The sequence below is a fragment of the Phlebotomus papatasi genome, chromosome 1, assembly GCF_024763615.1.
Source record: "Phlebotomus papatasi isolate M1 chromosome 1, Ppap_2.1, whole genome shotgun sequence".
Taxonomy (NCBI): Eukaryota; Metazoa; Arthropoda; class Insecta; order Diptera; family Psychodidae; genus Phlebotomus; species Phlebotomus papatasi.
This window is the reverse complement of record NC_077222.1, coordinates 49,785,136-49,802,315: the sequence shown is the minus strand read 5'-3', so window position 1 is coordinate 49,802,315 and position 17,180 is coordinate 49,785,136. Positions and strand designations below refer to the sequence as shown.

Below are 17,180 nucleotides of genomic sequence, written 5' to 3'. Positions count from 1 at the left end.
CATATGATATGACAAAAAAAGCTCGATTGACATTGTCAGGTTTCGAACTTACGTGTGATAATGCCACGAAAATTACAGAATTCCCCTACAGGAGGGGAATTCTGTAACGCTTTGGTAATGCCATATGACAAATTAGGTTTGAATCTCAGGAGAGCTTTTTTCGAAAATGCGATTCTTTAGCCGTGACATTGCCATTTCAGCTCACATGACATTGTCAGGGGGTAATGGGGTAATTTTGTACAAAAGAAAAAAAAACAGAAAAAGCTGTTCCTTCTCAGTCTTCCTTTTCTTCTATTTCGTGGTCTTGCTCTTCTTTTTCTCGTCTTTTCCCATTTGAAACAGTGAAAAAATCTCTAATGTGCCAAATTGTAAATGGTTCCAAATTACCCCATTTTACGCTATGCAAAGAACCAACACTAGTAAAAATATATGTTTTCATATGAATCTTTTAAAAATAAAGATCATATTTGATTCTTCGTAGATCAGCTTTAAAATATATCTATTTTGCTAGTGGAGCTGAATTTTCACAAAGAATTATAACAAACTTTAAAAACCTGATTTCGTAATACAAATCCATATTATCAACCCCTTTCAGGAGTAATACATTAATCTAGTAAAGAAGATTAATTCGAAAGTTCTCGCAATTTTTTCGGGGAAATTCAAATATCATACACTTTCCAAAAGTTTATTGTCGAGCTATTTTTACCCATTCAATTTGGTTTAAAAGTAATTCCCAACGAAAAGACTAAGATAAATTAATATTAAAAAATTACCTTTTTTAATTTCTTAAATATTATTATTTTTATTTATCATTTATTTTTTATTATTTTTAAAATCGATTTGTTACGGATTTGAACTGTTTTAAAACTAATGAATGACAATATCAAAAGGCATATCTATTCTTACTAATTCCGAAAGGAAGACACGATCGGAAAGAAAACGGAACGATATTTTTCCCAAAACCTGAAATTAAAAAAAAATCTAATGCTGGGTTATACTGAAACTTTCAATTAGGAGTAAATTTATTTGTCCATATTCCTTGTCCTAAATTGCACTTTTTGAAATAGTGAAAATTTCAAAACATAAATTCTATGAAACTATTGAGAGAGTGATGTATAATCTTGTGGGATATCAGTAGAGGTGCCTGGCGATGAATGAGAATTTTATCAGAAAATCCTATATCAAAATAAATGCTGAGATGTACAAAATGCATTATGCCATTTCCTACGTGTAATTTATTCGGCTAGTTTGTTCTACTTGTGGACAAATGTGTTGATGTGGGTGATATGCGAAAAAAAATGACACAATACAGTTACATGATAAGTGAATTGTGCTGAAAATTATGTAGAAATGGGGCCTTCTTTAAACCCATACAAAATAGAAAATTGTTTTCATTTTCGAATCACTCGGACACGCACAAAAATAATGATTTTTTGCCTCCATTCGACACAAATATTGAATGGGAGAGCTATAGAGATGAATGAAGTGTGGCCGGGTATGGTAGATAGGAGGGTGGGTCGATGAAAAGGGGGATAGGTTGAAAAATTGCGCGATAAAATTTTGTTTTTGTGAAAAAAATTACATTGACAATTTTCACTGTCCTTAATTTGTATTATTTCACTGTGTGCTGTAGAGATTCATCTTTCTAGTAATCGGTTTGAGTTTCATTCTCTCATTTTTTCAGTACCTAATCAAATTTCGTAGCAGACAGAACAGCTTAAGAATCGCGAAGTATTTTTTTGGCGGTGAAGTATTTTTTGGAAGAGGATCATTTTTTTTGGTCATAATGTTTCTTTATCATTGTAGTTTTCCCAGAATGTTCATTTATTTTTGTTAATCATTTTAATGCACTTCAGCAAAACTCTCACAAAGCATATTTAATGTGTTCTCAACCACCTAGATCTTAGATTTTTTTTTAACTTTTTCCCCCTGTGAGAATGCTAAGAGAGTCAGAACAAGACAATAAGCAATGCAAAGAAGAATTTAGAAGGTGTGTTAGATAAAGACAGCAAAAAAACAACAAATTTCTCAATTTTCTATTCGCAGTTCATCAGCGAAAATCGTGATTAGCGGTATTCCGCTTCATGCCCATTTCGATGACATCGAACCCCTATTAAAGCCATACGGCAAGGTGGAACACTGTGACGCTGTCTCTAGTAAGGATCCCAACACTCAGACCGTCCACATAACGTTCGAAAATCATGAGCAGGCACAAAGGTACAAATAAAAAAAAATAGTTAGCTTGCAAAAAAAAAAAAGAAAATCCCTCTTAGGACAGATTCACATTAACCGTCAAATCCTTACCGTTACCGTAAACGCCTTAGGGGAAAGCGCGCTACCTTCGGACGATTTATGCTTCGCACAAATAATTTTTTTCAATGTGATATAAATGAATTTTCCCAGAAGAATTTCGGTTCCATAGAATGTATCAGGAAATAGACGGAGACACTGCACCTTTCTTGATTTTCACAATTTTATTCTCTACTATTCTATTACTACTCTAATATAGTAGAGAATAAAATTGTGAAAATCAAGAAAGGTTCAGTGTCTCCGTCTATTTCCTGATGAATTTTCCCCATTATAATATTATATTTCAATAGCTAGTCCAATGCCGCGTATTTTCAAAAAAGGGCTATGAGTGAAATCCATAAGGAACATAGAGAAAAAATTGAATTGTCTGAAGCTTGAGTCGCCCGAATGTAACACGCTTTCCCCTACCGTTTTCTCAGAACCTAAGAAAGAGCTTTTACCGATTTGCTCTGGAGATTGGTTACCAATACTACTTTATTTCCATACTTTTTCTTTACTTTCGGTGCAAATTTGCCTCTAACTACAAAAGACGCTCAATTTTAAGGGGATTATTATTTAAATATTATAATAAAAAACAGATAAATCGACACAGTATTATCACAGTTAAATAAAAAAAATGAAAATCGGAATTATTAAGCTTGACCATTGCATATTTTGGGAAACTGTATTAATTATAAAGCATTATCTACGTGCAATTAAATATTAAATCCTATAAACATTTTAGTCTCAACATGTTTTTTTTCTATTTTGATGGAATTCAAAAGCATTTAAAGCTTTTAAATTTTTAAAATTCAATATTTATATGATTCTAATAGCAGTTTATTAGTTTAAACTTCATTTAAATATAATTTTACAAATTTATTTTTGTGATAAATTTCAACTGAACAATTTTATTTTAATTTTTTCTGTTCACCGTTTTTTTTTAATCTTTCCTTATTTCTAAATTTTATATTATCTTTATATTATATATTAAATTTTAATCTAAACTTTATTAATTGCGATTTTGTCGCTAAGTTTGTGATAAGAAAACGTAAGTGTGAGAATAACGGTAAGGTGTTAACGATAACGGTAAGGATTTGACGGTTAATATGCTTTAGTCCTTAAACAATTTTTTTTGCCTTAAAAGAAAGTGTGTTTTGTTTGTTTTCTTGTGCTTTATCAGTCACCCAAAATACCATGTTGATAGCGATCGGAAGATTTAGAGATATGAGTAGGTGACATGAGCTGGGGGTCGATTTTGTTGGTTGCTAAACGTATGTGCATATCTGATGCAAGAAGTGTGTATCGCTTTAGCTAAAGTATATATATTCCTTTCCCCGCATTTAAATTTGTATTATGCTGAAAGAGGCCAAAAGGGCTTTTTGTACGAGAGAAATATAAAGATTGAAAGATTGACGATGCAAAAATGCTTCTTCTTTTTTTTTTAGGGAGGGAGGGAGGGTGTTCTTTGACTGGGGAAAAGGTGTTTCTCCCCAAAAAGTAAATGGTTAATCAAAAAAAAACTTTTCTACCATATAGATCGTGATATAATGGTCGTAACATGTAGATGCATAAATTTAGATTTTGTGGAACATGCATTAATTTACAGAGAGCATAATGATCAGTGTCAAAATGTATGCGAAGAATGTTGTACATAGTACCCGTGAAACCACTGTCGATGGGATAGTGTGGACTTTTTTTTTAGTACCGTGGAAGTTCCATCATTTGGAACTTTCCCCCTCAATCTACTTCAAAAGTGTTGATCGATTGGCATTGGAATGCAAACTGAAGAATGCATTGTCTTGTTTTCTTCGTGACTCCTTGCAGGGCGGCCGCCGGATTGAATGGTGTCGAGTTCGAGGGCAATAAGCTTCATGCTGAGCAATTGGACAAACAGCAGCGACGTAGCAATCGGAATCGCAATCAGTACGCTGGGATGTCGGGCTCGAATCGTCAGACGGACTTTCCACTGCGTCTGCTGGTCCAGAGTGATATGGTGGGTGCTATAATTGGTCGTCAGGGCAGCACTATACGCCAAATCACACAGCAGAGTCGTGCAAGAGTCGATGTTCACCGGAAAGATAATGTGGGATCACTTGAAAAGGCCATCACTATTTATGGGAATCCAGAAAATTGCACAAATGCCTGCAAAAGGATCTTGGATGTTATGCAACAGGAAGCCAATAACACCAATAAAGGGTGAGTTAATCTGTTAGAAATTTCTTGTGTTGAAAGGATTAGTCAATTCACTGCGTATGATCTAGGCTTATGGGAAACTGGGGCAGTTGTAAACATGGGGTAGCAAGAAACATTTTGACTTTTTTTTTAAATTAAATCCTAGCGAGCACAGTTAGCTAAAAAAGGCAGAATTTTCAGCATATTTTTGCTGAAAGCGCTGCCTATTTTAGCTAACTACTCGTTGGGAATAAGAAAAAGTGCCCTCAAGACAGCCGGTTGCTCAACTCGGCCGGTTCTTCAACCCGGCCGGTGGAATTATTTAACCAATTTTTTTTAACGTTTTATAGTCAATTTCTATAAAATTTTCACTGATTTGCAGATTTGCATTACCTATAACAATACACCTTTTAATGTTAGACCGGTTAGACTTATAGCAAATTTAAGTAAATTGAATAGATAATCCCACTGGCCTTATTAGGCCTTATTAGACTTCAGGGGACGAGAACTACGTGAATGTATAGAGATGCTATAGAAATCCTTTTCCACCAAGTAAAATGGTCAACAAAAGTTCAAGTATAGTGTGAAAATAAAGCTATCCCATGTTTATTACTGCCCCATTTTCGTCTATCGCCATAAAGACAGACCGCCATCAACAAACAGCGTTATAATCCTTTCTTTTGGGGTTTTTTAAGCATCTTGATAAACTTTTTATAATAACATTAGCTAAATACATAAGATAAACTTCACTTTAAATTTAAAAATATTTAATATTTTCTTTGTGAAACAAATTCGTTTTCATCAGGCAGTGTCGTTTTAAGCATTTTGGCTATATTCTATATAGGGGAAGTGCTCATAATTTTGGACAGTCTGCTTACAAGCATCGAAGTTCCAAGTTTGAAGTGCGATATTTTCTATACTAATTGACATTTCTTGTTACTCTTCTTTTCAGAAGGGTTGTTTAGAAACTTAGCAAGCTATTTATCGTCTTATTTTTATTAAAATTAGTTTTAATACGTTTAAAAATGAATTGATAAGTAGAGGTGACCTTGACTCTTATTTTGGACAACTTGTTTATTAATTTGTCCAACTTGACTGTAAATTTGGACAGCTAATCCGCCTCAATAGGATGCCCATTGTTCTTCATTTGATGAACGAATCTTACCAAGTCCTCTTCCTGTTCATGTAAGGGAAACGTAGAATGTCACAAGAAGCCAGGAAACTTTCCATATCATTCATTAAAGTGAGTTGACTTTGGTGCTCCAAGTACGTGCGGATTCGCTCATTCCCTGACCTTTCCGGGAGCCTTTCAAGGCATTTCTCGCTACATCTCTTTCGTAGAGATGATGCTCCTTTGTTTCTCCAGGCATTTGTCCAACCTAGTCATCACAAAAGCTAAAACTTCACGAAATTTCGTGAGAAAAACACCTGTCCAAAATAAGAATCATCACCTCACTGGTGAATGTCTTAAAAAATTTCCCATTTTTCACACGAAAAATATAATTCACAAGGCAAATCTCACTTCAGGTCAAATGTACAAATCATCAGTAACGTGAATCAACACAATATTCAATGAATATTCAATAATATCACTCAAAAACAGCGAACAAACTTTGTTAGTACTTCACCAAAACTAAATAAGACTGAAGTAAGCCACGAAGTTCTGTCATATTTCTCGTAAGCAATTGCTCACACTGAATTTTCAACAAAGCAATTTCAACTTAAATCATATTCAAAATTTAACGTATTTAGTGTTAAAATCTTCCAAAAAGAACAAATATTTAGATAGAATTCATTATTCATCAAATATTGGAATAAAAATCCATCATTTTAATCAATTTATTTTTAGTGTCCAATGTTATCCTCAAAGTGTCCAAAATAAGACACTGGACAAAATTATGAGCATTTCCCCTATAGCCAAATATTTGAAATTGACCTGTTTTATTTACCGTTCTATGTTTAAATAAATTATTATACAAAAATATTTTGAATATTTCATAAAAGTCCAAGAATTTTCAAAATATCTAGAAATTCAATTGTTTTTAAATGTATTTTATTTTATTTTAAGAAAAAAAAAACATTAATTTATATATAATATTATCAGCGTTTTCTATTTTAAAATAAAAAAAAAATTACAATTTAATAAATTTCCAAGGTGTCGTAAGTGACAAAATTTTACATTGCAATATGTTTCTTAGACCTTTTTAAACCTTGTTTGACACTGATAATAGAAAAACTTAAGGCAAAATGTGACTGAATTGGATTTTTTACGAGTTTTCCAAAGACCTGAAAGATTTCTAATAAGAATATTTTTATAAAAATTTACCGCTCTACAACTTTACGAAAAACAATTGTCTTCTGTGTGTAATAGAAATGTACTTTACGAGTAATTATCTATAAGTTGATTTGTGAAAGTTCCTAAAATTACTGTGGTAAATATTGACAAGGATGAGGTAATTTATAATACTTTATTTGCTTTATGCCCAACGATCAATAACTTTTGTTTAGTAAACATGTTTTTGACATTTCAATGAGAGTGAGTGAGATCTAGATCTATAGTCATCTCGCTCATTCTCATGGGAAATTTTGAAAACATGTTTAAAAACAAAAGTTATTGTGCGCTAGTCATTATAAAGCTGTCGGAAATGGAATAAGTAAAGTTGACAATTTTTTTTATAGAAAATGTATTCTAAAATGTAACGAAAGATCATTTTTCTATCTTAAGACATGAACACATTATTAGAAGAAATTTTCGTCAAAAAATCTCTTTTTAAATAAAATAACGTTTCTGCTTACATTGTTAGGGGAATTTTTCTCTAAAAAAAGCATTTTGTACAAAAATTGCCCCCGGGAAGTCGAAGCTTTTAACGAGAAATGCGATTTTCAAGTCATTTTTTAAAGCTGTTTTTAACATATTTTAATTGGTTTGAAAAAAGCAGAAAAGACGAACTGGAAACGAACTAAATCTAGTGCATACAATACTGACTTCTGCAATTTTTACTTCAAATTGTCATTATAGATTTAAAAAAAATCTGAAGGGAAAACTCTTAGGAAAATTCTAAGACGAACAATTGTCCGTTTTGAAGAAATCCAAATTATTTTGGAAATATTTATAAGAGCATAAATTTTGGACAATAAAGTTGTTTATAAGTGATACCTCTTGTATGGAATATATTTTGAAAAAAAAATAAATAAATGCTACAAATGCCAATATTTTTAATTTTCCATATTCTTTTATAAAATCGCTTATAACTTTGGTTCTTTAGGAAAGTTTATTAACGCTGTTTTTGAATCCTCAAATCCTCAGTCCATTTCATATTTGAAAATTATCGAACTATGATTTTCAATTTATCACATTTGCCTCGACTTCACCTACATTTTGTGTATCGCCTGATAAGAATTAATATATTTTTATAAATATTTTGATTTTTTTCATAATTGCAATTTATTTCTAGTCATTTCTAGTTAGAATTATATTATTCAATACTTTTGTTGATGGGAAAATGTTACTGATACGACACTGCCTAATACAAGCAACTAAATTATATTCGAAAAGAATTCGGGTAAATCTCTTAAAATAAGATTTCAAGTCATATTGGTTTCTTATCATGGCAACAATTTAACTATTTATGGACATTTGGGTCACCGAAGACCCAAGAGAAAATCTAACGATCATATAAAGTTATGTTTTACTATAAATAGATATAAAAAATGATTTTTTGCTTTTATTGTCTTTGAATAAATTTTTTATTAATTGATTTTAGGATGCATATTTTTTTTTTAATTCAATATATTTTATTGACTTCAATCACTTAAAAAAAGTGATAAAATTTGAGGGCCTTTGTTGTTTTAAAATAATACAATTTACTTAAAAATTATTATAAAATTAGTTAAGACTTTTATGAAGAATGACTTATCAGTATATACGAAAGCCCCTTTCATAAAATCTGCAATTTCTAAGAAGAAGACTTACTAAAGTGAAATTCTTCTATGTATAAGAAAATTCTACAAAATGGACTAAGTTAAAGAGCTTACCGTCTTTTAAAATTATAAAAAAGATTAAGGCGTCAATTGAAAATAATCCTGTCTTGCTGGTTGCTACTCAATCTTTTACAAAATGTGCTTTATTAGATAATTTCAATATGGTATTTTTTCTTTTTCTTCCAGTGAAATCTGTTTAAAAATCCTTGCTCACAATAACTTAATTGGGCGTATCATAGGGAAAAATGGCAACACGATAAAGCGTATAATGCAAGAAACTGAAACGAAGATTACGGTCAGTTCGATAAATGACATAAATAGTTTCAATCTGGAACGCATAATCACGGTAAAGGGTGTAATTGAGAATATGTCCCGTGCTGAGAGTCAAATAAGTGCTAAATTGCGCCAAAGTTACGAGAATGATTTACAAGCAATGGCCCCACAGAGTATTATGTTCCCTGGCTTGCACCCCATGGCAATGATGTCGACAACAGGCAATGGGATGGGCTTTAACAATCGCAGTGTTTTCCCCGGGCCAGGATTTCCCATGTACCAGCCACCATCGGGCACTGGCCTGGCGCCAGGTGGATCCACGGATACACAAGAGACCACTTACTTATATATTCCCAATAATGCTGTGGGAGCTATAATTGGTACCAAAGGATCGCATATTCGCAACATTATTCGTTTTTCGGGGGCATCCGTGAAGATAGCACCGCTGGAGGCTGATAAGCCGGCTGACCAGCAGACAGAGCGCAAGGTGACGATTGTGGGGACCCCCGAGGCTCAGTGGAAGGCGCAGTACCTGATCTTTGAGAAAATGCGTGAGGAGGGCTTCGTTACGGGTACTGATGATGTGAGGTTGACTGTGGAAATAATGGTGGCCAGCACACAGGTAAATATGAAGCTGATTGGTCTGTGGTTGATGGTAACACCGATGTAATTGGTCTTTCCGGAAATTCCCTTTTCAGGTTGGTCGCATCATCGGCAAGGGTGGTCAGAATGTGCGAGAATTGCAACGAGTGACAGGGAGTGTTATTAAATTGCCAGAGCACGGAAGTGCCCCTGCTGGAGACGAAGAAACTACAGTTCACATCATTGGTCCGTTCTTTAGTGTTCAGGTGAGCCAGAACAAATTTATTCACATTTTTGCCATAGGGCTCTTAGTTAACACCAAACTTAATAATTCTCATTCTTAAGAAGTCTCAAGTACTTCTTATTAAATGTTTTGCAAAGAACTGAGAAATACTCAGGAAGCAGATTATGATCTGTTATAAGAAAGAGCGGGAAATTCGAGGAAAAACTTTTTTGAAGGGATATGACTAGACAAAACCTGATAATTGCGATACTAAAGATTAACATTAACAAATTAGCGCAGATTGAAATTAAAAGGGACAGATAATCCTAACCGGCTTATGTAGGTGAGATTCTTAACGTGAGCTAACTCGGAGTGCATGCAAATTCGACTTGGAGCTGAAGTTGGGAGACGCCATTCAGTTATTTTAAATCAAATTCGTGAAATTATGCAAATTTTGTATTTAAACCAAAATATCAAGGATTTGGATGAACTGACAGAAAAGTGTTATATGGGTGAAATGTAGACCAGAATGTTCTCTATAATTTTGCCGTAGAACTTGAACTCATCGATTACTCAGAAGTCAAGATAAGCGAGGTTTTTTGTTTCTTAACTCGTTTTTTCATCCAGAGTGCCCCAAGTAGTCATTTGTTGAACTTCAACTATATCAAAGAATTGTTGTATTTTGCGGGACTTTCCATTTAAACCCCTATTTTAAGTGTCTTGGTGGAGTAGAGGCAGTCAAATTGGCATCTGAGTGATTTCAAAGCGTTATTATTGGAAAAATCAATTTTTTCACACTTAAACGGCAAAATCGGAGTGATAGCGTAGTCTGATCGAAAAATGATGTATGGACGAAATGTAGAGACAAATGTGGTCTACAATTATGTCGAAGTAATCATCAAAATCGGTTCAGCGACAGTCGAGATAATTGAGGTTATGTGATATTGAAATTGGTTTTTCGACTGTGGCGCCCCTGGTGTTGGTCCCACGAAGTTTAAATATTCCAGAAAGTTGTAGCATTTGGTGAGATCTTTCGTTTAAGCCCTCATTCATCAAAATCGGTCACATAGAAAAGGAGATATGATTTTTTGAATTTCGTGAACTTTGACCCCTCATATCTCCGGTTCTATTGAAAACACAGCGCACATATAGTAAAGAGAGGTAATCCGGATACTTTTCATAGAGTGCGACTTTAATGCTTGTTTTTGGACTGATGAAATATTTTTTTCGCCATTCCAAATCAATAGAATTATTCTTTGTTTAATTTAGAATCATAATAGAAATAGAATTTTAGCAATAATATTGATGAAAATTAATAAAATTACGATAATATTAATATATGCGCAAGAATGTTACTGCGATGCTTTTTTGTAACTCCGTTGAATTCGATGAAACTCGGATGCTCATTTTAAGGAAAAGTTTAATGCATAAAAATGAGAAAATATTATTTCAAAAACATTTTTTTAGAGTTTTATTCCATCAATTCATTTCATTAATTTATTATTTAATTATATATATTATTATTTATTTTAAGATTGCACTCAATTCTTTGATTTTTCCTCGGTTTTCTTGGCTGACTTCCTTCCACGTTTTTTCTTTTCAGCTTCAATTGGCATTTGAGCCTTTTCCTTTACCATGTGTTTCTCCTTTAGTTTTATCTCCTTTTCTTCTGCCCTTATTTTTTTGTTCCTCTCTCTGGTCAACTTCCGTTCAGCAATTTCTTTCTTTTTTTGTAAATCCTGCCTCAATTTTTCCTCCTGTTCCGCGATAATTTCCTCGGAAGATACAATATACTGGTGTTTGACATTGCTGGCTTTGACCCTCTTCTTCTGACGACGTTTTGGAATTTCTCCTGGCCAGAAATAGCATTGTTTTAGTGTGTCGAAGATCGGTTGAGTCTCAGAAGTTGCAGAGAGTTGGTTTCCAGGGATGACTGGATCATTTGAAGGATTATTGTCGGTGGCCTGATCGTGCTGGTTATTGATAATGGACTCCTCTGAATGTTGGAAAACAATTTTCGGGAAATAAAGACCAGCATAGAAAAGTGGCCCATCCATCCAGCCACTCTGTGGTGACGTTCCATTTTCCATCCTTCTGCGTTGTGAATGGCAATTTTTGGAGTAATGTCAGTTTTATGAACAGCCATTGGAGGAGCAAGTTCGCCAGTAGCTGACACCATGAAGAGTACTGTGATACATTGCTTCGGTCCTGAATTTTTAAGAGATGGAACTACACGTGAACCTCTCCTGGACAGGACATTTCCATCTTCCGGTGTCAAAAAGAAGGCACTTTCGTTGCAATTAAAAACACGGTCTGGTGAAATGCTCAGAAGGTTGTGTTCTGTGAAATATCCAAGACAATTCTGAAACCATTCCGTGAGGTCTTCAGCAGTAACAGTAGCTCTTTCCAATGAGAAGGATTTTGGCTTGCGCATGCTGAGCTCTGGATGACGCTTAAGAAAATTCCTGAACTAAACGTCTCCGGGTCTTCCAGCTGTAAAATGGTTTGGAATTTTGTAGACCTCACAGATGAGTTTAACGCTGTCCAGAACTTGTTCCTTCCCGATGGGATGCCAGCCATCCGCACATCCCAGGATCCATTTGACAAGTTCTTTTTCCTGTTCTTTTGAAAGAATTGTTGGCCTGCCATTGGGGCACTCTTCCGGGTATCTGCCAGACAATTTGTTGTGCAGTGTTGTTCTTGGGACATTGAATGTTTTGGATGCATATGCTATGGTAGAACCATCTCGTACACACTGCAAGGCATTCCTAAGACCTTCCTTAGAGTAGGGCTTGTCCTTATATGTCTTTTCTTTTGTTCCCTTTGGCATCTGAAACAGAAAAAGAGTCCTGAACAATGCAAATTCTGAACCAAAACATTGACTTTCACCGCATCCGACTTGCATCAAAATGTAAACATTCACAAAAATCACTTATTTCTGTATGAATTATTAATATATTATCAATAAACTCTTACTCACCTTGTAGATCAATAACTACACTAACTTTTATTAATAATTTTGATTGCAAATAATGTTTTATTATATAGAAAAAAACACTAAACTTTTTCCAGCGACGAGCTGTCAACAGCAAAATTTTCTCAGAAATTAAATTTTTAGTACACAACCCAGCTGACCCGAGCTTAAAAAATATTTCTTTTACCCACTTATTAAACCGATAAAAATATAATTTTTGGTTTTTCTTAAAGTAGAATAGTTATATTATGATACTTCAGTAATTAATTACAGAAATAAAAATATAAATTATATTTTAAGTGGATGTATCCGAGTTAAATCGGTCGCGGCATCCGAGTTTTGCAATCGTCGGAGTTACATGGCCTTACTATACGCACCATTTTGGAAACGTCCTAGACTGGACTACAACATACTAAAATTTCATTAACTTGCACAATGCCGTTTTTAAGAAAAGTGACTTTGAATTTCGATGAATTTTGACGCTATCACAGCGCCACCTGTGGTGACTTTTTGAACTTCCATCTGAAAGTGCTCATCGAGACGAAACCAAAAAGGTAAAATTTAGGTCGCTATGTTAGTTAGAACCGGAGATAGAGGCCGGTCAATGTTCGAACTTTGACCCCTTATAGCTCGGGTCAGGGATTTTAGATCGACTTAAGGTTTTTTTTGTTTGATAGGTATAATCAACGGCTACAACATACTAAAATTTCAGCCCGATGCACAATGGAATTTTTGAGTTATTTAACTTATAAGATTTAAAAATTTTCTTTTTAATAATAGCGCCCCTAGCGGTGGTTTTATGAACTTGCGATGTTAGAAGGGGAAGTGGCATTTCACGAGAGCTTTCCAAAAAGCCCTCACTTTTTAAATTCTGACAATTAGAACCGGAGTTATGGCCATTTTAAGAAATTTTTTTTGGACCCTTATAGCTCGGGTCAGGGGGGTCGGGGGACCTTAAGTTTGGTATTGATGGAAAGCTCTAAGGCCCAGCTATAACATACTAAAATTTGAGCCCGCTCGATGCCATAGGGACGGAGCTATTGAGAAAACAAAAAAAGGGGGGTCTTCAAAATGGCGGAAGGAGGGGTGGGGGGTGGGGGGTCAATGCACCAAGTTGCAATTTTCACCCGATATATAACCTTTGCCGAAAACCTCAAGTCGATATCTTTTTTAGTTTAGGAGCTATTAAGCTCCAAAGAGCGGCCGGCCGGCCGGGAACGTAAAATAGCCACATATATATTCGTGATCAGGAAGTGCTGAAACACATTTTGGCCAAGTTTGAGGTCGATCGGACGACATGAAATTTTGTTAGGATTATAGTAGGTGAGATTGTTAAGAATCTCACCTAATACGATTTTACTGTCACGTGCAGTAACTTAAGCTACTTCAAATGTTCTTTCATTTATTTCATCATCTTCCTACTAAATACAAAATTAATAAAATCCGTTTACAAATAATTGAGTTTACGATTAATGGGTTGCTTTTATTCATCTATGACTCACATCCTACATTTTTTCGATTTTTTTAATTGTTTTTTAAAATTTTTCAAAAAAATGATTAAAATGGAGTACAAAAATTTATTTTCAATTAGATCATTTCTTTAAAAATTTAAACATGGTTAAGTCAACAATTATAGTGCTATTTTCAAAGTTTCTAAAGTTCAATGTCAAAGTTCTTTCTATCTTCTTTATCGTATTCCAAGATGCTTCAATACGTGGTGGAAAGCGCGCTATCTTTGAAAGACTCAAGTTTCGAATAACTCATTATTTTAATGTGTGTTTTATTGAATTTCCCCTAAGCGTGTTAATATTTTAATGTCTTATGTTTATTTTTATAATATTCTTCTTTTTTCCTATTAATCCTGGGACTTATAACGCATATTCTTTTGATTTATTCTAAAACCGTTTTTAATGAAAACGTCTGAATGAGAAATATATGCGATAATGTGCATTATGTTTTGGAAGACTCTGAATAAAGTATTCATATTTATATTTTAAAAATTTCATTTCATGTTCAAATATTCAAATACTATATAATAGTTTCGAAATAGATTTGGTCTGTAAACTTACGAGGCTGCAACTTTGATCATAGGTTTATACTTTTGTTGGAATAGGTTTTTCTATTTTCTTAGCTTTTTTATTTTAAATAAAATTGTGGTCAGATTTATACACCTGTTCACTTCAAATAAATGATATTAAAATTTTATTAAATACTAATATAAGTTACCAAGTTATTCAACTTGGAGTTTTGGAAAACCGTTTTTTTATACTCATTATCGGTCGTATCAAATTGTGACATTTTACAACATGCTCTCATATAACTATATAATGCGCCCCTTGCGTCTTCGGTTTGATGAATTTAAAATGTGTTGATGGTTGAAAAGCTTTAGTATCTTGTAAAATAATTATTTTTAGCTTCATATATTCAAAATCGGTCAATAGAAAATATACGTAATATGCTTTTATAATTTTGCAAATTTTGACTATTATAGACTATGGCTAAATTGACAATTCTAGGACGAAATACATCTTTTAAACTTGGATTATTCCCTCAATTCTGAGATTATTATTTAAACTTTGAATCAACATTTAATTGTCAGTTCGTATTTAGCGTTAAATAACTTTGGGTTCAAAGTATCTTTAAACTCTTAAACTTAATCCCAAAGAATACCTTAATTATATAAAGAAATCTGAAATATTTAAGTTGTTATTTATAATAAGATGGGGTAACTGGATCGTTTTCCGAAGAGTGCTACTTAAATGCTTGTTTTTGAACTGATGAAATTCTTTTTTACTTCTTCTAAATCCATAGAATTATTCACGGTTTCATTCAGAAACATAATATAAAAAGAAATTATCAAAAATATTAAAGAAAATTTATAAAATAATGATAATACTGAAATAAGTCAGCCTGCACTAACTGGGTCTCCTTTTCGCAAATTCACTTTTAATTAAACATTTGGATTTAAAATACTTTTTTTTACAAGGAAAAAACAATAAATGTTTTCAATCAACCAGCTGTCATTAGCAAAAATATCAATGCTAGAAAAGTTTTAGTGAAGAAACTAGTTGACACAAAATTGGAATAAGTCGATTACACTCAATTATTTAATGGATAAAAATATTATTTTTGCTTTTTCTCAAACTTGAATAGTTAGTTACTATAGTGACTATAGTACGGATATAAAAATAAAAATATTATTTTAAATGGATTAGTCATAAACGATCCAGATAGCGAAGCGCCTGGATTAGCACACTTGACTGTATTGTAAAAAACGATTTCCTAATCTGAGATTAATGGTAATAATGCCTTATTATAAGCTCACCGTAAAAAATGTAGAATTTAAAAGGTTTTTAAAAGTCCTTACAAGTTTTTTTTTAAAAATAACAGAAATTTTGAATAAGTGCAACTTTTGCATTTCCTGCTTGGCTATTGTACGTTTATATTTCATCTTCGTTTTTTTTTAGATGTAATTGATACTTTAAAATGAAAGATCTTTGTCTGATTATTAATAAAAACTTTATCTCAGAAAGGGAGGTGCATTCATAATAACTAAACAAGTTTCAGAAAGAGCTTGGTTCCCTTAAGTTGTGAAATTTTAGTAAGCAAGTAACATAAGAAGAAGTTAGCTTTTAAACTTTACAACCGGAGAACCTATTCAGACTAAAAAGTTTATAGAAAATGGGTTCATGTTTTATAATTCCGATATAAAACAGTTACGAATGTGGAATGTAGAAAATGATTCGAATAAAACAGTTTGTCAAAAACTTTGTATTTTAACAGTCATTTTTTTTATTTTGGTTTATTATAAAACTTCTTTACTAAAGTTTATTAGATTAGGGTAAGTGTGCCAAATTCCGGCCACCTTTTTCGTTCTTCGAATTTCCATGAATTTTTAGTTTTTACATACTCTAGAGATTATACAATGCAAAAGAATAACAAAAAATGTACCTTTGACAAACGAGATGACGTGAAAAAGACATTGGAAGAATTCCCGAAGGGCAAGGAACTATCATATATATTTTTGGGAGACATAGCAATATTTCAGTAATTTCTGAACATCAAAATAATATTCTAATGAAGAAATTAACTCTGAAGAAATATGATTGATGTACTAAAAATACTGAAATTATCCAATTTCTCTTAAAAATGTTCAACTAAGTAGGGCTAGTAGTGAGACTAAAGTAATATAATTTGTAATTTTGATGAACTACAAACTTTTACGTCCAAAATTTGAAGGCTATTAAACCTTTGTTTGCAATAAAACCAAATTACAAATTTATTTGAGGAACTATAAAAATTTAACACCAAGAGTTGTCAAGTTACAAATTTATTTATTGTGTTTAGTTACAAAATGAAACAAGGAAGACAGAGAGATAGACGCTGTAAATTTTTAAAATACATATTCTTTATAAATACCTTTAAACTGCCAACTAACGTATTAAGTAATTCAGACAAACAATTTGAAAAATATTGAAAATTCAAATGGTATTTTTAAAACATTTTTCTTATAAGAGAAAGTCCTTTTTTCGAATTATTTTTCAAAATTTGTGCATTCCAGTGAGTGTTTTCAAAATAATTTGAATTTTCTGAACACAAATTCGTTTGCTTATTAGCATTTTTCTAAAAGATGTTTCTTACAAAGTTTTTCTTATTTAAATCGATCAATGGGGGAAAAAGTGA

General features: G+C 32.8%; 1 protein-coding gene across 7 annotated transcripts in view; it reads left to right on the top strand.

Moving 5' to 3' along the window:
• The window catches only part of LOC129804912 (insulin-like growth factor 2 mRNA-binding protein 1), a 90,424-nt gene that overhangs the window by 64,514 nt on the left and 8,730 nt on the right, over window positions 1–17,180 (top strand). For 4 of the 7 annotated variants that reach the window (XM_055852729.1, XM_055852721.1, XM_055852713.1 and 1 more), the window contains 3 exons: window positions 4,117–4,488; window positions 8,632–9,340; window positions 9,417–9,566. In XM_055852729.1, the coding sequence (XP_055708704.1) occupies window positions 4,117–4,488; window positions 8,632–9,340; window positions 9,417–9,566 (1,231 nt within the window). Of the gene's footprint in view, window positions 1–2,046; window positions 2,218–4,116; window positions 4,489–8,631; window positions 9,341–9,416; window positions 9,567–17,180 lie in introns of all 7 variants that reach the window. The other 3 variants (XM_055852697.1, XM_055852687.1, XM_055852706.1) reach the window with 1 other exon arrangement.